Below are 27,685 nucleotides of genomic sequence, written 5' to 3'. Positions count from 1 at the left end.
TTTTTGATTTTTTGACATGATAACTCTTCTACGCATCGTTGAAAAACTAAATGCTAGCCAAAGGGTTGTCACATGTCCTTCTTGAAATTGGTGGCAACCATAAAGCCTGATATCTCGAGTCTTGCTCCCACCGAGACAGCAGTAATACACTGTTAAATTTCACAAATTTCAAATGTGGCTGGGTAATTACCTGCCTCCTCAGATGTATGGAGACAATTGAGAACAACTGTCTAGTCCCAGTACACAGTTAGTTAGAGTTAGAGGTGCAGCTACCAGGCCAATCCTGAAAATAATTTCCTTCTGATGCAAGAAAAACTGTACAAGTGGATATTCTGACAGTTTCACATAAAAAAAATTGACAATAAAGAAGACTAAGCCGAAGTCAAGGAACAAAGTCCTTAAAGAGACACTGAATGATATCTACTGCTGTAATGTTTTAAGTTTATTGGTATGCCTCACTTAGCCCACGTTTTAAATTAGCAGCAATGTCTCATTTAACCGAACTAAGTTGATATTATGAATGTTTGTTTTAAATAATTTATTTCAAAAACATGTTATTTTACATCATTCTCATAGAGAACTATGCTGTTTTTGAAAATGTATCCTCAGCTGCACCAATTGAAGCCTTTAGGACATGGTTTCAACCAGAAGACAAAACATGTTAAACGTTTAACGAGTCCCTAGTACCGATAGTAAATGAAACATACTAAGGAAAATGTTTGATAGTATGTTATTTAAACTATAATTTTGCACGGCGGCCATCTTGAATTTCAAAATATTCCCAAATTAGTTCTCTAAATCTTGGAAGCAATACCCACATTTTTGAAATGATACATTTCCGCGGCGACAATCTCGTATTTAAAAAATGATACCGACTTCGTTTTCTTATCCCTCTCTTCTTTAAACTTCATTTTACAGAGTCTGACTGACCTCACTCGAACCTAGTAGCGACAAGGTAGCTCCTTCTTTACATATTACTCTAACAGTTGTGGAGGGGAGACGCTAAGTATTAAAATAAGAAATTAATTTCTTAATTGATAAGGTATATAAGATAATATGCGCAGATACATCACCATTGAAATTTTATTTGGCGGAACTATATGTGTAGTATAATAACTAATAAGCTTGCAAATCAGATATTTACATACAATCTCTGGCTCTAAGGTTATCTACCCTCTAGCCCCACGGTGAAAACAGATTTTTTTCTAGGCAATTAATATTAATTAAATTATGATACGAATTACTTTACATGTGCTTCTTTGATTTCTGCTTGTCGGTTAACTTCATATACGGTGATCAGAGAACCTAGAGCAAATATTGCCGCTTCACCTGAAATACAAGTTTACTTTACAATTGCTTAGTTCCAAGTTTACAATAGCTAATTTCTTGAATTGTTGGAAATCAGATATTATTTACATTTTTTATTTATAGTTTAAAAAGTTGTTTCTTATTGCTAGAAAATCACATCATTGGAATCTCTCGAATCAGAAAGCTGAACCTAAATAGTACCCGCCGCTCTATAGTTCCGAAACTAAGCAGTATAAAGCATCTTGATAAAGTTATTGCTGAAGTAACTAGCAATAAAAATAATACATAAAAATAAATCATATTATAAGAGTAAGTTGGCAAGTTTTTTTATAAAACCGTTAAATGAGACGTGCGCATGCGCGACAGTCGTATACACAAGCGAGTAGTGTATATTTTGTAATTATTTCTATTTCTATGTAATTTTATGTTGTCAAACAAAAATAAAGAGACATATTTTGTTATTTTAATTGATAATTTGGATTACGATTTTTTTTAATTTACGTAATTTTTTATTTCCTAAAATACTGAATTTCCGAAATACTTTCCTGTACTTAAATAAAAACTAATCTGCAAAATTTAAGAGAAAAATCAAGAAAACCTATATGTAGGTAAATTGAACACGATTTTTTTCTACCTGGTGTCCCACGACACCACATCTTTTTTTATATATTGCTTTCTTACCTTAACTGCTGATTACAAGTGGTAGATAAAAATGTAGGCTGATGTCAAGGGTTAATGGTAAAAATTGAGGTTTTATAGCGTACAATGTTAGAACATTTTTATTTCTTATATTTTATATTAATTATACTTAGATTAAGGATTGGTCTCCGCTGCGCTGAAACTAGATACCGATATTGTTCTTAGGTAGTTCTTCAGTCGAGGGATGAAAGAAAGAAGAAGGAAGAAATGAAATCTGATCAAATTTGCTACAAGTTTTTTATATCTTGTATATTTTTCGAGACATCCGTTCTTGAAAGTCTGTAAATTTGAAAAAAAAAACTTGCTTCACATTTTTGATTTTTTGACATGATAACTCTTCTACGCATCGTTGAAAAACTAAATGCTAGCCAAAGGGTTGTCACGTGTCCTTCTTGAAATTGGTGGCGACCATAAAGCCTGATATCTCGAGTCTTGCTCCCACCGAGACAGCAGTAATACACTGTTAAATTTCACAAATTTCAAAGTGGCTGGGTAATTACCTGCCTCCTCAGATGTATGGGGACTATTGTCTAGTCCCAGTACACAGTTAGTTAGAGTTAGAGGTGCAGCTACCTGGCCAATCCTGAAAATAATTTCCTTCTGATGCAAAAAAAGACTGTACAAGTGTGGCTTCAAAAATCAAGCGTCAATAATAGTTCCCTAGAATACCAAAATTGCCAGGAAACCTACCTGGATTGGGTCCCTCAACTTGATAAGGGGAAGAAGAACATTAGGATCTTCTGACAGTTTCACAAAAACAAAAATTGACAATAAAGAAGACTAAACCGAAGTCAAGGAACAAAGTCCTTAAAGAGACACTGAATGATATCTACTGCTGTAATGTTTTAAGTTAATTGGTATGCCTCACTTAGCCCACGTTTTAAATTAGCAGCAATGTCTCATTTAACCGAACTAAGTTGATATTATGAATGTTTGTTTTAAATAATTTATTTCAAAAACATGTTATTTTACATCATTCTCATAGAGAACTATGCTGTTTTTGAAAATGTATCCTCAGCTGCACCAATTGAAGCCTTTAGGACATGGTTTCAACCAGAAGACGCAACATGTTAAACGTTTAACGAGTCCCTAGTACCGATAGTAAATGAAACATACTAAGGAAAATGTTTGATAGTATGTTATTTAAACTATAATTTTGCACGGCGGCCATCTTGAATTTCAAAATATTCCCAAATTAGTTCTCTAAATCTTGGAAGCAATACCCACATTTTTGAAATGATACATTTCCGCAGCGACAATCTCTGATTTAAAAAATGATACCGACTTCGTTTTCTTATCCCTCTCTTCTTTAAACTTCATTTTACAGTGTCTGACTGACCTCACTCGAACCTAGTAGCGACAAGGTAGCTCCTTCTTTACATATTACTCTAACAGTTGTGGAGGGGAGACGCTAAGTATTAAAATAAGAAATTAATTTCTTAATTGATAAGGTATATAAGATAATATGCGCAGATACATCACCATTGAAATTTTATTTGGCGGAACTATATGTGTAGTATAATAACTAATAAGCTTGCAAATCAGATATTTACATACAATCTCTGGCTCTAAGGTTATCTACCCTCTAGCCCCACGGTGAAAACAGATTTTTTTCTAGGCAATTAATATTAATTAAATTATGATACGAATTACTTTACATGTGCTTCTTTGATTTCTGCTTGTCGGTTAACTTCATATACGGTGATCAGAGAACCTAGAGCAAATATTGCCGCTTCACCTGAAATACAAGTTTACTTTACAATTGCTTAGTTCCAAGTTTACAATAGCTAATTTCTTGAATTGTTGGAAATCAGATATTATTTACATTTTTTATTTATAGTTTAAAAAGTTGTTTCTTATTGCTAGAAAATCACATCATTGGAATCTCTCGAGTCAGAAAGCTGAACCTAAATAGTACCCGCCGCTCTATAGTTCCGAAACTATGCAGTATAAAGCATCTTGATAAAGTTATTGCTGCAGTAACTAGCAATAAAAATGAATCATATAATAAGACTAAGTCGACAAGGGCCCTGTATCCGCTATCTCTACATATCTGAACACCTCTCACCATACTTCAAGAGGATCTACTCGGATACTTGCAACACGCACAAATTACGGTCAACATTCTAGTTTGTATCGCATTTGTTTTCTGTAAAATGATGTCCGTCAGGATATATAATACGTCAGTTCCTAGGTTCAGAAATCAGAAGACTTCTGGATGCGACTGTGGAGTTGAATTGTATTCATCTATAGGTAATTGTTGTTTTTAGTTTTATATAAAATCTAGGACACATAAAACAAGTGCCACAGTAGGCTTGGAAATGAATTTTAATAAATCAAAAACCTGACAAATGGCCGAGTGGTGGCGGGATGATCCTGTTGCCGGGGACTCGGTTTCAGATTCTTTAAAGTTATTGTGTATATATATGTGTATGTATGGATATGTTTATTTATTTATAATCGCTTATAAAATGCTCACAGAAAACCTTTATTGATTTATGGTGTATGTGGATGATGCAGCTACTTTACTCAATAACTGTAATACGTGTAAGACATTGACTATTTGACGTTTGAGTGTGTTTGTTGCATCATTTTACATTTTACATATTATATTGTAATTGAAATGATCTGTAAATCTTGATATAAAAGAGTGGCAATGAGTTTCTTGCTACTTCTTCTCATTAGCTCAACCCTTTACGAAGTAGCGGTAGATTCAATAAGAAAAAAATTTTTTTTTTTTTTGACATTCATTAGTGTCATTATGTGACCTACTTGAATAAACTGATTTTGATTTGATTTGATTTGATCAGTACCAATAAACACTAGATCATAAACACTGGACTTAGTAAAACAATTTAATGTATACCCAGGCAAATTAATATCTTTCAACAAAATTAGTAGTGAAGAGGACATAAACCAACGAATATACATAATATCTAGGTTGGAAAAAAATTTGGAGCCATAATAAAATCTTAAAAGGCAACTACAACTTAGGTATGAAGTATGAATAAAACGGTAAAGGAATTCCGTTCATCCTGTTAGTTTTCGTTAGTTTAGTGTTAGTTGGTTTAATCATGTTATGATTATGAATGTATGATAGCTTACTGATAATGTTAAACACTTATTTAGGACATGTTAGCCTGGAATGGAAAGAAACAAGCATAACTCGGGTACCAGTGTTCTATGGTTAATGAACAAGTCCCCTCTGGGAGCTCCGAGCTCAATGGTACGTGCTCATGACATTGGCGGCACCTGCGCTCGCAGCACGGAGCTTGCGCATCCCCCCACTCTCCTTTCGGCTTCGGAGCCGTGTGATGGTGTCAAAGCTACCCATCAACATAACTCCGGTTCCAGTGTTCAATAGTTATTGATCAAGTCCCCGAGCTAGAGGGCAAGCGCATGACAGTGGCAGCAACTGCGCTCGCAGAACGGAGCTGAAGCATCTCTCCACTGTCCACTCGGCTCCTAGCGTGTGATGGTGTCAGAGTTACCTATCAAGTTCCCGCCGAGCTCGAGGGCGCGCACTTGTTATAGTCGCGGCACTGAGTGGGCCCAGACCCCAATCTGCCCTCGGCTGCTAGTGTGTGTTAGTGTAAGGGTTACCTCTCAAGTACCCACCGAGCTCGAGGGCACGCACTCGTCATAGCCGCGGCACTGAGCTGGCCCAGTCCCCCACTCTCCCCTCGGGTCCTACTGTGTGATGGTGTCAGGGTTACCTATCAAGACCCCGCCGAGCTCGAGGGCCCGCGCTCTTGACAGTGGTGGCACCCGCGCTCGCAGCACGGAGCTTGCAGCCCCCCGCACTCCTTCCGCCCACCAGCCGTAGTCGCCAAAGCCGCACACTCCACTCCATGCGGTGAAATAGCTCGCCGTACGCACGCACACAGCGGTGCCGAAGCGAGGATTCGTCTTCGCAATATCCTATAGCAAATCTTTGACGCATCAATATGATTTAATTATAACAACCAACAAATCAAGAACTTCCCAAAAAAAAATATTTTTTCAACTTATTTGAAGAGTCATCTTGATACATGGGAAGGAATCGTTATATTTTGTATTGGCATCCAGACTTAAATAGTTTTGTTCCAAGTGGTAGGTTCTGTTGTGTAGTATTTAGAGCCCCTTAGAAAAACAACACAAAATTATTATAAAAGGAAAATTCTTCAAATAACGCATTTTAGCCACCTTTACACTAAAGTCAGTTGAAATTGAAATTGAATCACTAGAGGGAACATAATATGTAAACAAATGTTGTAAGACAATCACTTCACTGGTTATCGTTACTGGTTCACAAGCAAGCTAAGCTCCCACGGGCAAAGCTTATCAGAAAATCTAGTACAAAAACTCACGAATTTTCAGTCTCGACATTGCAAGCTCGAAGGGCAGTTACTTGAAATACGCGTCAGTGCATGAATTACCGGCAGCAGTTTTTCCGAAACGAACGAACGAAGCGACTAAGAGATTTAGGGAAGCTTAGAGCATACTCCAGACTTACAAGCCGGGAACGATTTTTTTTTTTGAAAATTCGTGACGGGAAGAGCAGGACGTTCAGCTGATGGTAATTGATACGTCCTACCCATTACAATGCAGTGCCGCTCAGGATTCTTGAAAAACACAAAAATTCTGAGCGGCACTACAGTTGCGCTCGTCACCTTGAGACATAAGATGTTAAGTCTCATTTGCCAAATAATTTAACTAGCTACGGCGAGCTTCAGATCGAAACGGAAACGAAACTTTACGGCAGAAATAGGCGCCGTTGTGGTGGATTCTGGATTGTCCATGGATGGTTGCCTCACCACATTCCGTCACGTGAGCCTCATGTCTATTTGACCCCTCTTATATTAAAAGAATCAACTATAGCTCATGACCAACGCTCTTATAAATACGGATCATTGTAGACTGTTGGAGTAAACACTTTTTAAAAACTGATCGAATATGTCATACCCTCCTAAGATAGTGACGAATAGTCTAAGCGAGAACGTCGGGTACCTGAGGAAAAATATCTGTTCTCGGCAAGACCGCTGTTAATTCAAGCGAGTTCTCGATGCGAGTGTGGAACCTTGATCTTGACAATATGTCACTTATAAAAATGAGATCTTGTCGTCTGCGACAAATTCTCATCTGCTTCACATAATGCTGCGAATACATTGTCACTGGTTCTCTATGGTTCAGTGAAAATACTCAAACATCAAACATATTTCGATATACCTAATTCCATCGGACTTAAATGACAATAAAGGTAGTTGAATATGTATTCCGCAATTTCATCAACTTTACGTTACAAGGCTTCGAATTTTCAAGAAGTTTCGTTTTCAATCTCAGAATATTAACGCTACAGAGGTAGCGTCGCTAACTTCATTACAAATTGGAAATACAAGTGATATACAACTAAGGCTGAGATAGAACGGGACAAAGCTATTAATCTTGTATCTATATCGCGTAACCCATTTATTTATTTGGCCCAATGTCAACTTTGAGGCAAATAAACAAAGATGTCATGTCATCGAGCTTGCGAATAGTATTTTTGTGATTTTATTGATTTGAAACATAATATTTGGTGTGAGATACTTTTCAACTTATAAAAGTTTATGGCCATGTTTGGGTGTTGTGTGTCTAGTTGTCAAAGCCGTAAGTATTGCTTTTCACCTAACGCTTTCAATATAATTTGTAACAAGCTCGCATCAAATTAATTATGTATGAAATAGGTATTCTTGCCAGAAGTATTGATTTTTGATCCACAGTATATATCCATAGTTTATTTTATTTCTTATTTTATTATTTATTATTTATATATATTATAATTAAATACATTGTTCTACATGCCTAATATAAATTTACAGTCTCAATCTCAAAAACAGAAACAAAGAGGCACCTTTAAATTAAATTCCTCTGGATGGCTCACTAGGAAACCCTGTGCAGAGCCAACCAGTGATTACCGTCTGCTATGTAATTTTATTTAATGTTAATAATTAATGAAATAGAACTAAGACTGACACTTAAACAATATTTATCTAACTTTAAATCATATATATCTTATAATAAGAACTGTATAAAATTAAATAATAATAGATAAAGCAAAGTTATAAACAAATATTCATAATTAAATATATGTATATAAAGTTATATTAATTTTGAGTTCATAATTTTCTCGGTTTCATCATAGCTGAATTGTAAAAGCCACTCTCGTACTGTAGATCTTACTTTGTAAGAAGAGAGGTCCGCAATTTTTATTTTATTATTTACTTGGTTATATATTGAAGGTCCTATAGCTAGCATGATTTCGACACATGACAAGATTGAACTTCGGAACACAGTAAATATTTTTGAATCTAAGAGAAGGTATAGCCAAATTTTCTTTAATGTGGCCGGGCTTTTTGTGCTGGTTGATTATTAAGCAATAGTACATTTCTATTTTCAGTAAATTAGTCGTAATCAAAATAAACATAACGTAAAACAGTGACTGAACTATAATGTTGCCTATAATACAGATATAATTTTACCGAAGTTGTAGGGTAATAATTTATTTTAAACCTAATTATATTAAAATAACATACAGCAGGTATTTTTTATTTGTATAAATAATTTACAACGGTATATTAATTGTATGAAGTAAGGAAATTAGAAGGACATTCTTACGTTTTCCTGTAATTGATAATAAAATAAGGAACGTCATGTAAGGATGTTGTACAATGTGTAGTAAAATAATAAACAAAGTAATCTATTTCAGGTTTCCATTAGATTATAGATCAAATACTAAAAAACAATGTATAGGAGCAGCAAGACGAACAGATTTATGGGAACCAAATAAACATGCAATAATTTCATCAGTCCACTTTGATGCGACACAAATAATAACAAAATATATAAACAAACGCCTTATTGAAGGTGCAGATAAAATTAATGCATGTGAGTGAATAAATTTCCCGCTTTCACCTCTCGCCTCGTCACATCGCACAAGTGCGACTCAAGCACATCTCACCTATAACTATATAAACCTACCTTGGCTGACACCGACTCCAAAAATATTAACAATTGTAACTACATCATAATATTGTCGTAATAATATGATTGACTTTCAGGGAGTCTAATATTTATCATTTCATTTTACTTAGGAGAACCCTAACAATAACTTTAAGATAAGATTATTAATTTGTAGAAGAAAACTCAATTATTTTTTTACTTTTTTGTGCATATTATACACAAATATCCGAATAGCATGTAAAAAATTCGGCCGGGTACCGCCCCTAAGAATTGAGGATTTCTGTTACTTTGTGATGGATCCCCTAATTAAAACTTAATCAATCTCTCATCAAACTACTATCTATATTCCTTTATAGGTTATATATTTTATTATGGGTACCATAACGGCATCTATTTCTGCCGTGAAGTAGTAATGAGGAAACATTACTGCGTTTCGGTCTGGAGGGCGCCGTAGCTAGTGAAATTACTGGGCAAATGAGACTAAACATCTTATGTCTCAAGGTGACGAGCGCAACTGTATTGCCACTCAGAATTTTTGGTTTTTTCAAGAATCCTGAGCGGCACTGCATTGTAATGGGTAGGGCGTATCAATTATCATCAGATGAACATCCTGCTCGTCTCGTACCTTATTTTCATAAAAAAAACCTACACACTCCTGACCAGATATTCAATGATTGTTGGTTGTAAAAAAAGACAGTGAATACCATACCTTACGTCACTAATATTTTCAATATACATTGGTTGCATTTTCTCTCACTCATGTATAAAATAAACCAGTGCTCAAAAATAGCAATATAAATGAAAATGATTTTTCTAAAGTTATAAGTTAGTATAAAGTAAATAACTTACTTCATAAAGTTCAAAAAAGAATGTCTGTAAGATTCACGTTTAATGCCAAGCTTCTACGGGGCATTTGTATATTTTATCCGGTAGGTGTTTGCTAACTCATATTGAAACTGCAAGATTTTGCAATCTCCAACAGTTTATTTTTGTTTCAGTAGAGAACGGTAAGAGCTATTTATAATATGAAACCAAGTGACTAACTGTTGAGAATCAATATAATATCTATTATGAAAACTTGATAGCTTGGGTATGATTTGATCATCAGCTTTCAATAACTCTAGTAAAAATATTAAAATAATAAAATGTATTATCCGTACGACAGTACAATTCATTTCTGGGGCCAGATACCGGAGCTCGGGCGAGTCGCTCAGAATAGATCAGGAGCGAACTGCGGAAGTACGGTGAAAGCTACAGAATAGTCTCGGCTAACAGTTGCGTCGGCACGCCGCGCTCTTTGCGTTTGACGCTTTTTTAACTCAGTAGATAGATTATTTATACCGTAAGATGCATGCAACTGACGATAGGAAGTGACAGACGATTATCTTGCTGGACGGCTACCATAGTGAGCGAAGTCGGAGTTTGGACGATGTGTGCCATGCAGTGTGCGCTATCTCCGTGGCAGGGGCGAGCGGAATGCGGCGTGGTGCTGCAGTGCGTTTTGGAGCGGATGAGCGCTGAGGGCCTCGATGGTGACGAGGGGGTGGCAGGGGAGGCGGGGCGAGCGGTGCTGAGGTTCGGGGCGGTATGCCGCGATTGGCGCCGCGCCGCGCTCGACTCTGCGCTGTGGCGCCGCCTGGTGGCACCGCGCGTAACACCCGTCGCTCTGCGAACGCTAGCGGATGCGCGCGCTCTATCCCTCGACCACGGTACTATTCTCGAATATCTAATGCCCGGTATCTATATGAAAACAACGGAACTGTTTATTACGCACAGGTAATATTCGAGGTCCTGGGTTCGGATCCCGGTAGGTGCCATCATGACTATGAATGATTGTTTCCGAGTCATGGTTTTTTTATTTGTATTTCTGTATGTTTAAGTAAGTGTATTATATTAAATATAGTTTTGTTTGCACCCATAGTTACAGGCTATGCCTAATTTGGGGAAAGAAAATTTGTATAAAACTGTGTTAAAATTATTACTATTATTTTCTACAAGACTTATTGGAGCTTCTGCCATTACTTGACAACGGCTACGACACTTCATTGACAACTGCTGATTACGAACGCATTGAAGGGCGCCGACAGCTATCAGATAGATATTTGTATAGAAAGAACAATAATTACGCTTCTACAACGTTTTATTGTCAGTATACGTCATACTGCTAAATTTACAAGTTCTCTATTAAATAACCCTTTCACTAGCGTATAATATACCTATACATGGCAAAATTGGGAATTCTCTCAATTCTGATAATAGACATTATAGATGCCAATTATTTAACACATAAAAAGGCGGAAAAATCTTAAAATCGATAACTTACAAAATCTTAACAACCTACTCTCGTTGACATATTCAGAGGAACGCAAAAAAAGCTAGATTAGCATAAAAATAGTTTCTAATTTAGTACTGGCCTTATGTGTACTACTTACCTATTATGTCATTTGAATTTTACTTACCTCTTTCATTTGTTTCTTATGATAGCATAATTTTGCATTCTTGGATTCGCCGTGAATGAATTTTTAGTGCCGTGTTTGAATAGTTCCGTATAATAATTTATAATTTCTATGTTTTATTTTCTAGAAATGATTTTAAACCACTTCCATTTTAAATATTTTATACAACAAACCGATTCAAAAATAATTGTTTTCCAAGACAATTCCTTTCAAAGTATTCTAAATCGATTTGGCGAAGGCGGTCATAATTCTATAAAACTTAGTGTCGTCAGAATAAAAACGATAACCCGTATTGCTGAAAAAGGTGTCATTTATATAGACCGCAATTGAAAAAGGACCCAGGTGTGACGGAAGACAGCAAAATTTGAGCTGTAAGTTTTTAGAGACACGGCTTGACTACATAAATACTCAACAACATCGATGTAGATCGCCATATCTACCGAATACTTGCAGAATTTCTATAACCTTTATACTCATATTATGCACACGCTCATATCTCCAACTAGTATATGTATAAGCAGTTGCATAATATAATAAAGGGGCTGATAATCGCAGTCAGATTTACTATGCAATACCCGAACCACCAACATCGCATGTCCACCCTGCCAGGATGACCCCTATTCCAACCAAAAAACACGCTGCAATAAACCACACGATTGCACTAATTGCTGCAAGCTGTTGCTGAGTGACTGATGCGTCGTTGGAGCTCCTCCCTGGTGGTGCTTGTGCGATAATTACCTTTTTCTTTTGTTGAAGAGCCACCCATTGTCTTGATTTGGTTAATCTGCCATTAGTTCAGGCTGTCGTAATCAAATTGTCAGTCAGTCTGCTATCGTGCCGGATTCAAACGCCGCCGATTTCCAGTCGTATGGCAAGGTCACCATCTGGTGTGGGACACAGGGTTAGAGGGAAGAACAGAAGAAACACAGAACTCCATACTGATGAGTACTAAGTACTGCCAAAGATAATGATGATTATAGCTTGTTTATAAGCGTCTCATGGCTTATCAAGTACTTTTGCGAAGTCGGTACACATAGCATTCAACTGACAACCAGCTTCCAGAGGAGTAAGAATATAATCCGTTTAAGAGAGCAAATAAGTGTCAACAATGTGGCCTCTAGGGAATCCATATTGTTGGGGTTAAATATGACAAGATAGAATCCAACTAAATTTGTTATGCTCCTTTGGTTCCTTCGGTTTACTAGTTCTTTAGTAACATGTAATTCAGTAGATACACATGCTAAACTACAGGCTGGGCAGAGAACTCAGGCCACAGTAGCTTATGGTACAGGAACAGTAATAAAATTTCAGATGTTAAAGTAACGAAAATCCAAATATCTGCTAGAAATAAATTCTAGGTACATAAAAAATGTAGACATCAGTGAGATTAAAAGAAAGTGTTATCGAATAATATAGGCAGGCAGGCAGTTGCTGATTAAAAATTATTTAGCTGATCGATAATAGTTTTAAGGTTCAGCGATATACCTAAGTTCTCAAAACGTTTGTGACACAATGATCTGACAGCGCCTTACTTACGCAATCTATCACTTTCTGTGCAGTGGAGTGGAGCTGGAAGGTGGAAGGCCTGCTGTGTCTGGCGGAATGGCGGCAGAGGGGGCGGCTGGGGAGCGCGGAGAGTGCGCCACTGGTGCATGCTGCACTGGACCCACCTGGTTACCACCTGGCTGTGCTTTCTGAAGATGGCCAACTCCGTGTAAGGCTTCCTTTTAGATTTATTCAACAAAATTAACCTTTCATACATTCGCTGTTTCAACATCCATTAAGCTAACATATTTAATATTCGTGTTGATGAGGGTGTCTTCCCCAACCTGATGAAACTGAGTAGAATTACAATAAATTTATTAAAAAAGCCAGTGACCACTGATAATAATAACAATTATCGGCGTTTAGAAATTTTACCCGCGTTTAGTAGAATGTTTGAATAAACTAATACTTAAATTCTTCCACATTTAATGGTCAATAATCTACTACACAACGGAAAATGAACCATAGATGTGGGAAGACCACTTGTGAAACATGTGTTTAACTCATGGGAGGACCCTCAACCTAACCAGATGACAAAGCTATTTTCTGTGATCTTTCGAATGCTTTTGATTGCGTGGTTTTTAATAAACTTTTACTGAACTATTAGCTTAAGTTTTATGTATTTGCGGAAAGACTTAATAATTAATGATAAGTCATTTAAATAAGTTACTTAAATTTCTACATGCGAGTCTCTAGTCGTAAAAATAAGATATTTGCATTTCACAATGAAAAGGCTCCGGTGTAGAGATAGGCGTGCCACAGGGCTTAATCCTAGGCCCGCTTCCCTTTTTGCTCCATATTAACAATCTTCCGTGTATGTTATATGATTTTATTCGCTGACAACACGTCATCTAATTATATTCAATTTCAACAACCAAGTTAGCAACAAACAGAGTGGTAATGCTAAATTTCACACCTCTGGAATTTATAAATTTGAATATTTTTCTTGGCATTGCCACCATTTCCATTCCATTTCTTGGCATAGTGGGCGCTCACATTCCACCAATTTATCAAATAGATTTAATTCTTTTGCCGTTAAAAATATCAAACAGTTGACTGATGTGAATAATGCTCATTTCGTCTATTTTGCGTACTTTCATAGCATTGTATGTCCCGATTTGTTATCGTGGGGAAATGTGGATGTTCATTATATTTTGTTCTCCAAACTCTTTTGGAATTAGAGCAATTTTTTAATTTGCGCCAAGTTGATCATCAAAAACATCCTAACCCCTCATAATACAGGTACGTTAATATAATGTTAGTTAGAAAAAGCAATACATAAGATTTTTTTATTTTTTATTCAGTCCAAGAAGAAAGAAAAAGCTGTACGTCCCGTTAGCGAAGTTAAGGATTCCTTCGTAGGTCTATTTTTTAATTTTACAACAAAATACCAGACAGTATACTATGACTTACAGAGCGCAAATTTAAGAAACATGTACCTTAGAATATTAGATAGAAAATAATAACGCTTTGTTCTTGACTGATTACAATTTTAAGTGTACTTAACGATTTTGTTATTCTATTATTTTTAAGGTGGGCTGAGAGATTATTATCAGTTTTTTTTCCCTGTCAAGGCCCTTTTACGAACTGATGCCGCTTCATGACGTTTACCACTTGTTGTTGGAATGTAATATTATGTTATTGCACTACCTATGGCAAACAAATATATTTATATTCTATTCTTCTCTTGAAGCTGCTTTCAACAATTCACTCTTCATATTTTTTGCACAGTCCCCGAGCCCATGAATACTAGTGTGTCCCAAGGCTGAGTTCTGAAAAGTTATTTCCAACATGCATTGTTACTGTCGCGTAGCAACGCTTCGACGTATATGACGAGAGTTGTCAAACGTCACATCGTGCAGCAACGTACATGACGAGAGTTGCCAAACTTCAAGACATTGATAATTTCAACAGCTCCATCAGCAATACTCGTAGCTTTAGCGTACAAGTGTTTACTTTAGACGCTGTAGACCCGGGTTCGATACACCTACCAGTGTATGGAATTTTTTGGGTTTTGTAAAGATAATGGAAATTTCTAGTAAGTTCAGGATCAAATCGAACAGAAAAAAAGGGATGGAAAATGTATGAGCAGGATAAAAATAGTGAAAAGAACTTTCTAGTCCAATTTAAATTTAAAGATGGAATGGGAGAATCATTTTGAAAATAGAACAGGTCTGGGGGTATATAAGCCGTACTAAGCGTGGTCTACGGCAGTTCTAGTTCTGACTCGAAAGTGTAAAGAAGAAGAAGAAGAATAGAAGAAGTAGTGAAAAGTGAAAGTGTTCCAAGAAGAAAAACATAGACGTAGTGTTCGGTGCGGTGTGACGCGTTGAAGCTACCGCCGCCCGCAAGAGGAACAGCGGCAGACCGGCGAAGTGAAAGTTCAGAAAAAGTGAACGCAAATAAAGACTCGTTCCTATAAGCGGAGTACTATTTCCAATCCCTGACCCACTCTCGTGTTATTATTTACTGTTATGGGACCACGGTATCTATATAATATCTCTGGTATTACAAGATAACATGGGCTACCGTGAACTCTCTGTGAGCATTCTCATGTTCTGTATGCATCTGTTTTTCTTCTCTATAAATGTCTCACATCATGATGTAATTAATAAAAATATAACTAATCTTACAGATCTGGGAGCATGTAAGTAAGCAGGCTGACGAGGATTGGGTGGAGCGTTGTAACTTACGAGTAAGTGGAGAGTGGCGGGGTGGGGGCCGAGTGTGTTGGGGACCGCAGAGCGCGGGGCGCAGGGGCCGTACACTTCTGGTGAGCGGTTCACTGCTGCTAGCCGAACGGTGCGAGGTGCAGCTGTTGCACATCACAGGTGAAGGTACCTCCAGCTTCCACCAGTGCGTGTATTATTAGCATAAGATTCCGACTAAATAGAAATCACTACTTCTTTTTCGGTTTGAAGGGCGCCGTAGCTAGTGAAATTTTTGGCTAGAGACTGGGGTTTGGATACTTTACAGTTTTGTTGACAATGGTCGTCCAGCTGGTGATCTTATTGTATAACTCACTCATAGATAGGCGGAAGCAGTTAAGTCGAAAGGATATATTGTGTTAGTGGTGAATCTGAACATTCCTTCGATCGAGGGTACCACAAAGCACATACGCCGAAGCTAGCATCATGTGTCCTACACAAGCACTTATCGGAGCATCAAGGTGGTTATTGACGGTAAATGCTTCGACTAAAAATCTGTTTACGCTGGTGTCCCGCAAGGCTGTGTGCCCTACAATGTTTCAGCTATCCAACAATAATATGCTGTATATCTGCAGTATTCATTGCTTCACGTCACAAACCTAAATATCATCCTCACTATCTGCATATGTGGTGTTCTTCAACACTGTAATTTTCATGAACTACGAAACTATTGGCATAATATTTTTTTTGCGGTGTCTACAGATCGATAAGTGTAACTTCTATAAAATCGCGTACAACCCAACCCAGTACTCGTGTTACTCTTCTTGTATTGCAAAGAGTAAGGGCGGTGATTATCACTTACAATCAAGTGACCAATTACGTTCGTTTCCTCCTAGTCCATTAAAAAAAGTATGTAACCTCAGTTCAACAACAATTCACGCACATATACTAGCGATGGTCAAAAGTCTACGGGCGTTCCACTAATAGCAACTTCATCAGAATGTGATTTCAGATCAGTATGACATTCGGGTGTTGTGTCGCGGCACCTGCTCTCTTGGCACGGAGCCCTGCTGGTGGGACCACTCTGCCTTCCTTACTCTGCGCGTGCAGTTGCTGGCACCCGGACTGGCCTGCACTACCGTTTGGCTGAACTCAGTTACCCAGGTTCGAATATTATCCAGATGCATTTTTGTTAATACTCATATTATATCTACATAGTTGCAGTTCATAATTTGTAACAGAACAACAACATTTCAGGAGAGTCACTCGGAGCACGCTGGTGTGATGATGCCGCTACTAAGAATATTCAATGAGGCGGGAGCCAATATCTCGTGAGTAACTTTTGAAGCAAGAATGTTTCCGGTACTGTATTTACCTAGTGTTGACTCTTAGATGTACGAGTATAGCGTAGACATATGTTGATTGCAGATACTCCAATATCCTCCAGAACGTTTCTAGATGAGCGCAGTAAAGCAGATTTGGAAGATGTCAACACGCCTAATGCTAACTATTACTGGACTATACTAACAGCACAGGTAGGTATGTTATTCTTTTATAAAACAGTTTATTCCTAATGTGATTGGTCGAAGTTATAATAATATATCAAATCAATAATATAACAATCCCCACTTTTTCCAAAATTGATTTCTTGAAAATTCATAGTGTTCTTTCATTTTGTTTTACACTATACTAATTGAAGAAAAAGTAAATAAGACCACTGAGTTTCTTTTGAGAAGAAGAAAGAAGAAACATACAACATACAAACAACAACTTAAAGTATACAAGTAGCCTTTTTTATTAATTTATATGAACATGCAGAATTGGAATTCACCTCAGCATTGTACTGATCATACCCACAGGTGATATCATCAGCGCTGGTCTTCCGGAGAACCCCAGGTTGTCTAGCGGATTGTCAAACTACTTAAAGGTTATACGTATATGAAGGGTTACCATTCTAAAATAATAATATCACAATAAAAAGTAATAACAACAAAACAAAAATTACTTAAAATTTCGTGACCTGACTACTTTTCCCGTTTTTCTCATGTTTGGGATATTTCCCTGGCGAATGGTTGGAAGCTTAGACTTTTAGGAAGTGGCTTCAAAATAAATTAATAATAATATTTAGATTGACAAGGTAAGCGAGCGTGTGCTGGTAGTGGCGGGAGGCAGTCGGGGCGGCGCTCGCGGTGAGGCTCGCGCGCTGCTCGCGTGGCTCGTGCCGCCCGAGCTGGCGCTGCCGCCGGTGCACGTGGCCGAGCCGCTCGCCGAGCGAGTGGCGCGCCGAGCCCGCGAGCGCGTGGACGCCGTCGAGCTGAGCGAGCCGCCGCCAGAGCACGCGGTGCGAGCGCTGTGCGAGTCGCCCGCACACACACTCGTGCTTGGTGCGCCCGTTACTGGACTGCGACTGCATTCAAAGTAATTTATGATTATTTAAACACATGTTAGTGAACTATTAATAATACTATTTCATATTATTTTATGTAAATAGTAGGTAGTACTATTTTCAGTCGGGTAGTAATTTTGTTATTAGATGATTTACAAAATGTCCCCATGTCTACACTCCATTATCTTGACGTTTACCAAGTGTTGTAGTAAAATGTAACTTTGATTATTTTAATTCAAAATGATTACCCTTCCCATGGACTTAGTAACCTTTCGGTTATCAAGATCTACATCCCATTTGCGCCAAGCCACTTCGACTCCAACACCAATGGAGGGGCACTGATACTAAGTGAGCTCCCCCCCCCATAGCCCCCGTGTCGGTAAAGCTACCTCCACCACGTTTGACGGGTAACCGTCGAGGAACCTTTCGGAACCATCTACTTCAGGTTAATTGAAGGCCACCGCGCCCGTTGCTCGGATAACCGAGATGAGGTGGCTACTTGGCCAACTAGGGTTTGTTTATTTTAACAGTAAATCTACCTGAAATGAGCGCTTAATCTACAAACTTTAATCTTTAAAACAATTTTGAGTTGGCCGTCATGGTAGACTTAATAGATGTTCTCAAAATCAACATTTTCATATAACATTATATTTTCGTATTGTCAAAGGTGGCAACAGAAAAATCGTAAACACGGAGCTGCATGACTGTGAGTCATATCCGACTCTGTTTCTTTTGCATATTAATGATATTATAAAAGTTAGCGGCAATTACCGCTATGCAGACGACAACTGGGATATGCTTCTTCGGATAACGTCAACGGAACCTGGAATTATTTTGTGTCTGCAATTGAGAGTGTACATACTATACAAAGTCTCGAAATGGCCTAAGAAAAAATATGTAGTCGCTTGTGTCTTTATAAGGTTGAAACCTTATAAAGATACAAGCTCGTGCTGTAACTGCAAAACAGTCTCATTTTGTCCTTATCCACGATTTGAGAAAACCCCCTTAACCGCCGCAGCCTGTATCGGCATTCTTGGCACTTTAATAAGCACTGACGTTCACTTAGACGACAAAGGTCGAATTCACCTTTGGTCAGGGGCTTCCCATTACCAGCTTCGTGGCGACTGTGTGCATGCCCCATGAAAATAAAACATTTTGTGCAGCGGTCGATGCGTGTGGGCGGCGTCGCGAGCCGGCGTTGACTGTGCGGCGCTGCCGAGCCTCACACGGCTGCTGCACTTGCCACCTCCCCCCATGCCTGCCCCCACGACATCCACCCCCCTCTACCGTGTGCAGCTCGACGTTGGTGCGGATTACATTGTCTGGTTTGTGCTTTTTAACCTAGATAGTATTTTATTGTAATTATTGGTAATAAAAGGAATTTCGATATTCATAAATTCATGAATTTAATAAAGTTCTGATATTCCGTTCAAAAATATAGATATTAATAATAAAAAAGGTGGTGCTTTTATTCGAGTACATGGCGTTTATACAAGTAGAATCTATATATACTAGTGGGAGGCTCCTGTGCATTCATTTTCATTTATGGACTTTGAGCATCGGAAGAATAGCTATAGAAGATTTAAATTTATGACCGCTCAGTCCCGCGGGTGACGGCTCGGGTACAGTCTTCGTGTGGACGCTGCTCGGTGGACGCTGCCCAGCGTCGCGCCCCCTCTCGCACCACTCGCTCGTGCTCGGCGCGCTGCTCACCTCCCGCCGCTCGCTGCTCACACTCACAGCTGACGCCGTACATGTGAGTCTTAGGCTAACATCTGTAAAGCGTACATAGACTTTGCTCAGACTAAACTTACATTAAACTTAGATGAGTGTGATAAAACGCGAACTTGACTTTTGCATTGGGACATCCTAGCTTACGATCAGTACAGTTTCAGCTCTCAAATGTCTATAGAAACGAAATCAAAGATTACGCTAAGCTCAACAAAACTCTCTTTTACGTTAGTAAAGTCTGAACTAAGTACGCTCTAATAATAGATCTTCGCCATAGAGCTGCCGTCAAACTTTTTTTTTTATCTAAGTCGGATCTGCAATCAGTCGCAAGACTATAAGCGGATGAGTTGGGTGAGTATGACGTTTAGACGAAGAGACCAGTGTCTCATCTGCCTTCCTATAACACATCCTTCCTTTTCAGCCTTTTCATCGCTCTGAGACGGATTAGGAGATCATTAGCCAGGGTATTTGGATGAACCGAGAGGCGATCAGCATATTTCCTTTTGAATTTATCAATTTCCGACTGAACACTGGAAACGCCAAAATATTGATGGATCTCGTCATTTCTGGAAAACCATGGGCCACTTGTGATGATACGCAGGATGTTGTTTTGCACACGTTGAATGAGCATGATGTTGCTTTTGCTGGCAGAGCCCCACAGTGGAATTCCGTAGGTCCAAATGGGCTTCAATACAGCATTGTAGATTAGAAGCTTATTGTCAGTAGACAGGACAGAGTTTGTACCCATGAGCCAGTGAAGGTTTCGGAACCTATGATTAATTTCATCCCGTTTCTTCTTTATGTGAGAAATCCAGGTGAATCTTCTGTCTAAGTTAAAGCCTAGGTATTTCACTTTCTCAGAATCTGGTAGAACATCAGAGCCAAGTTTTGGACGGGATCAAGTACTGAACCCTGTAGAACGCCGGCTTCAATTTTTCGTAGCGTAGATCTGACATCTCTCCGTTTCATTTGGGGAAACCTGTCTTCGAGGTAGGACTTGATGATGAGGTAGAGAGAGTGTGGGAGTTTGTCTTTAACTTTGCACAATAGCCCTTTGTGCCAGACTCTGTCAAATGCTTGGTGAACATCTACAAATGCCGCAGAGCAGAAAAGTTTCATTTCAAAGCAGCGTCTGATCTCGTAATAAACCCGACGCATTTGCTCGATTGTCGAGTGCTGTGTCCGAAACACGAACTGGTGCTTTGGAATAATGTTGCAGTTTACAATGAGTTCATTCAAGCGGACTAAAAATATTTTTTCCCATAATTTTGATATCACTGGAGTTAAACTTATTGGTGGGAATGATGAAGCTTCATGAGGAGGTTTTCCAGGTTTGTGAATCATAATAATTTCCGATACTTTCCAGATTATGAGAAAAAAATGCCAGATAATGGCATTAAAGAGTGAGGCAAGAAATGTTATGCATTTTCTGGGAAGATTTTTAAGAATTTTGGGAGTAATTAAATCAAATCCAGGTGCCTTGTTGGAATTCAGTCGTCTAATCTCATACGCGATTTCCTTTGGAGATGTGGGTCGGATAGGCAGGCATAACTGGAGATCTTGTCTAAGTACTTTATCAATCTCAGATTCATCGCCACCATCCTTGAACACTTTTTCAAGATAATTGGCAAATACTTCTGCTTTCTCAGCGTCCGTTCGAGCCCATGAGTTTGATTGTTTGAGAGGAGCGTGATGTTGTTGCGGCTTTGCAAAGGATTTAGCAGCTTTCCAAAGCGACGTTTCGCCCTTTCCCTGAGGTGACAATCTTTCGAGGGTATTTCGGAAAGAAGAATTTGCCTGTTCTTGCAATAGCTTCTTTATCTGTTTTGCTGCTCGGTTGAAGGCGGTTTTATCTGCAGGATGGCCAGATTGATGCCAGATTCTTCGTAGTCTTTGTTTCTCTCTAAGGCTTTCTGCTGAGTGTAGTGACATCTTTGGAAGGCAAGTGGAAACTGGTGAGTTTTTCCACGCCGATACTTGGATTAGGTTTGTGAGGTACAAGCAAGTATTGTCAATATCCTCCGGAGTTTTCATAGGAACATTTAACTGGATATATTCGTCCAAGAAATTATGAAAGCCCTGCCTATCAGTTTTTCCATTAGATATGGAGTCAGATGGCTCTGCATAAATGACTGAAGTACTTAAGTTGAGGATTACCGGTGTATGATCAGACGAACCGTCAAGGCTCGATTCTACAGTTGAATAAAGATGGTTGATCCCCTTGGTTACAAAGAAGTCCAACAAATCTGGAGTCTTGTTAATATCTGTTGGCCAGCTCGTCGGTTCTCCCGAGGATATTGGAGTGAGGTGGAGACTATCCAAGAAGCTTTTAATCGCTCGGCCTCTAGGAAGAGTCTTGCGAGAACCCCAATATGTATGCTTAGCGTTCCAGTCCCCTTCTGATATGAATTTGATTCCAAGGTGAGAATAGTAGTCTTCAAACATTTCATAGGTGAGTTTATGCTTAGGTGGGCAGTTAACGGCGGACAATGTAATCGGACCTGCTCAGTCATCAAGTCTTATGGTAGTAGCCTGAATATGTTGGGTAGAGTATGCCTCCAGCACGATATGTTTAAGGTTTGATCTTATCACTATTGCTGTGCCCGCATGAGCTTTGCCTATGTCAGGATGAGGCGTAAAGTAGATGTTGAAATCCTTCATTCGGTAGAGACTATTTTTTGAGGAATGTGTCTCGGAGATAAGAACTATGTCAAGATTATTATTTTTAATTACTTCTTCAAGTTCAAGTATGTTCGATGACAGCCCATTGATGTTCCACGTTGCTATACGTAAGGGGATTACGAATGTAGTTTAGAGACAACGGACGTCAATAGGTTTAGGAGAGTACCTATCTGTTGAATGAGTTGGTCTATATTTTCAGATTGTTTTATTAAGATTTGTTCAATCCGACTTTGTTGAAGGTTGGGTTCAGTTTCACAGTCAGTATTAGGGCTGCCTCTTTTTGCTGCAATATCAGAGTGGCTTCACTTGTCGTGACTCCGTGGAGTTGGGTGGGATTAGGTGCTAGCGAGGGTTTGTTGGGGTAATCTTGTGGTTCAGTTGGTTTGGTTAAGTTCATGTCGTTCATAGAAGGCCGAACAGGCAGTTTTCTGTTTTGGTTTGCCTTTCTGGAGGCGATTTCCAAATAAACCCGACAGCCTTTATAGTTTGCAGGATGGTCGCATGTGCACAAAGCACACTTTGCTGGAGATTTGCGATCTTTTTTTGGACAATCAGCGGTCTTGTGTCCTTCCCCGCATCTATACAGCCGCATGCAGTTACTTTTGGAGTGACCGTATTGCTGGCAGCGCTGGCATTGAACAATTGTTTTGGCTTTTCGAGGATCTTCTATTTTTACTCGCTGGTGGTGGATATACTCTATATTTTTCACTGCTTTGTTGTTATTATTTGGTTCTAAATTGACGAAAAATATAAAAGATGGAGTTTTGTCTGGACCATATCGGGCGTTAATTATTTCTCCACGGACTTTATTACCAGTACCTTCTATCGCATCGATTATTTCACTATGAGGTGTGGTATAATGAAATTTATTACTATGCGATATGCCTTCTTTTCTTTTGGCGTCAACGTGTGACCCATCAAACCTTTGGCCCTTATTGCCGATATCACATCCTTGTAGGTTTCCGGGCAATCTACAAGAACTCGCAGTAAATTTTTGTTTGCTATTCTTATTTTAAATAGTTTGGCATCACATACTGATTCTATAAGTTTTGACAATTCATTTACGTCTTCTATTCCATATAGAACGATAGGCTGAGGCTTATTCGTTTTTAGGTTCGGTGTGGGGTTCTTCTCATTTAAGGCTAGAGGAGAAAACCTATTTGATACTGGCACGGGAGTGCTGTGTGGTGGTGAATCGCTTGTTCTTTTCCGCTTGTTAGTACCTGGCAGCCGCTGCCAGGGTGGAGGTGCTTGCTGGGTGCATGGGTCATAACCAGTATGTCTCTTGATTGTAGTTCTGATTGGTTGACAGATTTAGGCATATCGCTAAGAGAAGCTGAGCGTGTTCTATTAAATAGTCCGGAATGGAACATTTGTTGAGTGAGGGTTTTTTGATTGGTTTTGGGTGAGGTATGTGAGGTGAGGATTTTTATTCCCACGAGTAACGTCGAATTTAGTAGTCACTCTCGAGGTGACGCCTATTCCTGAGAGAAGGCATTGGTTCAACGACACGTCGTCAGTGTATCGAGGTTGGTCGCTAAAGACTGAGTTAACCCATCAGTCATTTATCCTATTAGCGCGTGCCTCACTGTAGGATTGGGGGATTAGTTAGAGAGGTTACCTTCCACGCGGTCCCAGTGGCGAAGCTTAGACCCCCATTCCTGCAAAACATGACCGCAGGTTTACGGTCTGGGGTAGCGGGTTAAGGCTACAGTCCGGTTTTTCTGTCAGGGTTGTCTCCCTTATCTAGAAAGTCGGTTTTAAGGCGCCAACAATTCGCCTGTGCCCTTCATACTTCGCTATTACAGTCCTGAGGTAGGTGGAGATGTGTGACACTCATAAGGGACTGTAACATTGCCCGGGGTAGACGAACCACCTGAATGTTCACATGGATGCCCCCTAGCCTGTACGCCGGCAGAACTAAAGGCAGCGAGGACGTGTATGATCGGACTGGATGATGCGCGCCAGGAGCCCAGTGCCACACCTGTGCGTACGCTATTGGCTCTATCTCAGCATTTATTAGATGTATATCTTCTAGAAATGATAAGAACAGCCGAGGCCTGACATCATCACCCCCCCCCTGCCGTCAAACTACACGAAAATTTACATCTACGAAATATTTGTTGAAGTTGATGCAAATGCCCCTTACATTTTTCACCTTCGTTGAAGGCTGCTGTTCTGTTCAGTCTTTGTGAATCGCTCACTCAAGCACTCAACACGTAGGTATATGAAAAGTCAACAATTTTTCCGTAATTGATTTCATTCTGATTGTTTTGTTATATATATGAAGATTGCTTTGTTAGGCATTAAGCCAAGACGTCATTTAACCTAAGATGTAATATTACGTGTTGTGAGCTTGCTTGAAGCCAACCAGTCTGTTATCCGAAGATTGTGGCACAGTCAGCGGTTCACTGGGAAATTGTTTAAGGGGCAAATCATGCTTGCGAATCTAAGCATATAGCCAAACTCGGCGACCAGCTTTCAAGTTAGTCGACTAGCACCATGGACTGGTTCTGGCTTTCTCGAAAGCTGCTCTTGGTTAAGTTAACTTCAACCAGCCTTTATTGCCACCGCTGCACATGTGGAAAGACACCCTGGCCCATACGGCAAAAGAGAAAACCCACTAATAGTGTATCTTTTTGCCTCCAATTCGACTCCAGAACGCCGACTATCCCGCGGTATCAAAGCTCTTTGCAGATCAGATAGTAAACTCTTCGGTGAACTCTGTTTTCCCTGGACGTAAAAAAGTCGAGAGCGACTGGTAACATTTGTGCCACGGTGATCAGAATATGTGCCTCTGAATTAAAGCCGGGGATAACGTGATTAACATTTGATCAGTTGGAGGGCGATCTTTTGTTAGCAAGCAAGGAAGAAGGCCTGGCGAACTGATTATTTTATATAAGGGGGGCAAGAGGCTCACGTGATGGGGAGTGGTTGCCCCAATAGGCATTCGCAACGCCAACGACGCGTTACTGGACTTTAAGGGAGGGGTATAAGTCGGCCCAGTATTTCTACCAACAGTTGTTCTGAGAGTAGAATTGAAATTTCCGTTGTAGTTTATCTTAGTGTCTGTGATTAGACCGGCACATCATGTGTTTTTGAACTTGTTACTTTACGAACCTCTTTTTGACTCTCAAGAAATAGGAAAGATGCCAATGCCTCGCAGTGATCGTGTTACATGTCGGATGCTGAGTCGCTCTGATGAGCTGTGATTCTGAAATTGGGATTCTTACCGCGCAGCTTGATTAGTAACAATTATGTTTTTTTGCAGGTCTGGAAGACTATGACACCGGTCGACCTTCACCTAAGTAAAGATTAAACTTAAATATATTATGTACTTACACAAATAACTGATAAGAATATTGTATAAAAATATTTATTTCTACATGTTGAACATAACTCTACACACACCGATAAAAAGAAAGTACGTTGCTCCAAAATATAACGATTTAATATTTTTTGTTGTTGTTTTTTACTTACTTCTCTATATTACTATTTCAAATTTTTCTTGAATATATAGGTTTTAACCAACTTCAAAAAGGAGGAGGTTCTCAAGACTAATTGAACCATCTAGTTGCTGGTTCCGGCCGAAGTTTCCCTCAGAATAGCTGGCGTCGACTCGTTACAGTCTCATCCGGTAAAGCAAATGATTAGAGGCATTGGGGCCGAAACGACCTCAACCTATTCTTAAACATTAAATGGGTGAGAACTCCGGCTTACTCGAACGATGAAGCCGGAGATCTGATGACGGTGCCAAGTGGGCCAATTTTGGTAAGCAGAACTGGCGCTGTGGGATGAACCAAACGTAGTGTTAAGGCGCCTAAAAAACGCCCATGGGACACCATGAAAGGCGTTGGTGGCTCATGACAGCAGGACGGTGGCCATGGAAGTCGGAATCCGCTAAGGAGTGTGCAACGACTCACCTGCCGAAGCGACTAGCCCTGAAAATGGATGGCGCTGAAGCGTTTTACCTATACACTACCGTTACCGGCAATCGGCGCGTGCGTGTCAAAGCGCACGCGTATTATGCCGTAACGAGTAGGACGTGCGCGGCGGAGTGCGCAGAAGGGTCTGGGGGTGAGCATTCCTGGAGCCTCCGTCGGTGCAGATCTTGGTGGTAGTAGCAAATACTCCAGCGAGGCCCTGGAGGACTGACGTGGAGAAGAGTTTCGCGTAAACAATAGTTGTTCGCAAGTCAGTCGATCCTAAGCTCAAGGAGAGATCTTATGTCGATGCGGCGTGTTTATAAATATTTTGTGTATATGATAAATAACGCCCTTTGAGGGAAAGGGAATCCGGTTCCTATTCAGGAACCCGGCAGCGGAACCGTTTCAATAATCGTTCTCTCGTTTCTCAAGCGAGTGTTCGACGGGGTAACCCAAAGTGGCCTTAAGATGCCGCCGAGTGGTCCGGGAAGAGTTTTCTTTTCTGCCTGAGCGTTCGAGTTCCATGGAATCCTATAGAAGGGAGATATGGTTCGGAACGCGAAGAGCACCGCATTTGCGGCGGTGTCCGGATACTCTCTGCCGACCTTGAAAATTCAGGTGAGGGATGTACGTGGAGATGTCGCGCGGGCTCGTACTCATATCCGCAGCAGGTCTCCAAGCTGAAGAGCCTCTAGTCGATAGAATAATGTAGGTAAGGGAAGTCGGCAAATTAGATCCGTAACTTCGGAATAAGGATTGGCTTTGAAGACCGGGGCGTGTCGGGTTTGGACGGGAAGCGAATGCGGCCGGTGCCGGGCCTGGTCGATGCTCGCGCGTGTCTCCATCGCAAGGTGGTCTCGCGCGTCGTACTAAATCCGGACCCCCGTTCCGGCCTTTCGCGGATTTTCCTAGCGTCGGTTTCGTCTCGTGCGCGATCGGCGCGGTACTGTACGACCGCCGTTCAACGGTCAGAGGGCACGGACAAAGGGAATCCGACTGTCTTATTAAAACAAAGCATTGCGATGGCCCTCGCGGGTGTTGACGCAATGTGATTTCTGCCCAGTACTCTGAATGTCAACGTGAAGAAATTCAAGCAAGCGCGGGTAAACGGCGGGAGTAACTATGACTCTCTTAATAATAACTCGATTACGTGGACTTTGTTTAGTGCCACATTAATGTATTATCGTCCCGAATTAGAACTACTAGGGGACGTAGAACAGAGATATCGAAGTCCGAATCGAATTGCCGTGCAGGCTGCATGGTCAGGGAGACAACGCGACGGCTCATATAATACAAAAGTGTTTTAGAACACACGGCGGCCGG

General features: G+C 39.9%; 1 protein-coding gene across 9 annotated transcripts; it reads left to right on the top strand.

The window, feature by feature from the left end:
• Positions 1 to 7,536: 7,536 nt before the first annotated feature.
• On the top strand, positions 7,537 to 25,896 carry LOC126979723 (uncharacterized). 9 transcript variants are annotated; one of them, XR_007732869.1, is made up of 10 exons: positions 7,537 to 7,635; positions 13,004 to 13,158; positions 15,625 to 15,820; positions 16,650 to 16,801; positions 16,895 to 16,968; positions 17,049 to 17,172; positions 17,766 to 18,055; positions 19,187 to 19,348; positions 19,626 to 19,779; positions 25,708 to 25,896. XR_007732869.1 is itself a non-coding variant. In XM_050829214.1 (10 exons), exons 1-10 carry the CDS (start codon positions 10,340 to 10,342, stop codon positions 25,753 to 25,755), a joined length of 1,710 nt encoding a protein of 569 aa, XP_050685171.1. In that variant the 5' UTR covers positions 10,193 to 10,339; the 3' UTR covers positions 25,756 to 25,896. The 9 variants fall into 9 exon arrangements, 6 of the variants coding, with proteins under 6 accessions (XP_050685171.1, XP_050685172.1, XP_050685174.1 ...); XM_050829214.1 differs by lacking the exon at positions 7,537 to 7,635 and adding an exon at positions 10,193 to 10,697 and having other exon boundaries at positions 15,625 to 15,826; positions 17,775 to 18,055; XR_007732867.1 differs by lacking the exon at positions 7,537 to 7,635 and adding an exon at positions 10,196 to 10,697.
• Positions 25,897 to 27,685: the final 1,789 nt, after the last annotated feature.

This window comes from Leptidea sinapis, chromosome 4 (genome assembly GCF_905404315.1).
Source record: "Leptidea sinapis chromosome 4, ilLepSina1.1, whole genome shotgun sequence".
NCBI lineage: Eukaryota > Metazoa > Arthropoda > Insecta > Lepidoptera > Pieridae > Leptidea > Leptidea sinapis.
This window is presented reverse-complemented; position numbering and strand designations above follow the sequence as displayed.

What these genes read in the sequence shown, in the direction of transcription:
- LOC126979723 (XM_050829214.1), top strand. Translation starts at nt 10,340, where the DNA reads ATGCAACTGACGATAGGAAGTGACAGACGATTATCTTGCTGGACGGCT. An exon ending in CTGAAGATGGCCAACTCCGT is followed by an intron (nt 13,159 to 15,624) that starts GTAAGGCTTCCT and finishes CTAATCTTACAG; the next exon opens with ATCTGGGAGCATGTAAGTAA. An exon ending in GGACTATACTAACAGCACAG is followed by an intron (nt 17,173 to 17,774) that starts GTAGGTATGTTA and finishes TAGATTGACAAG; the next exon opens with GTAAGCGAGCGTGTGCTGGT.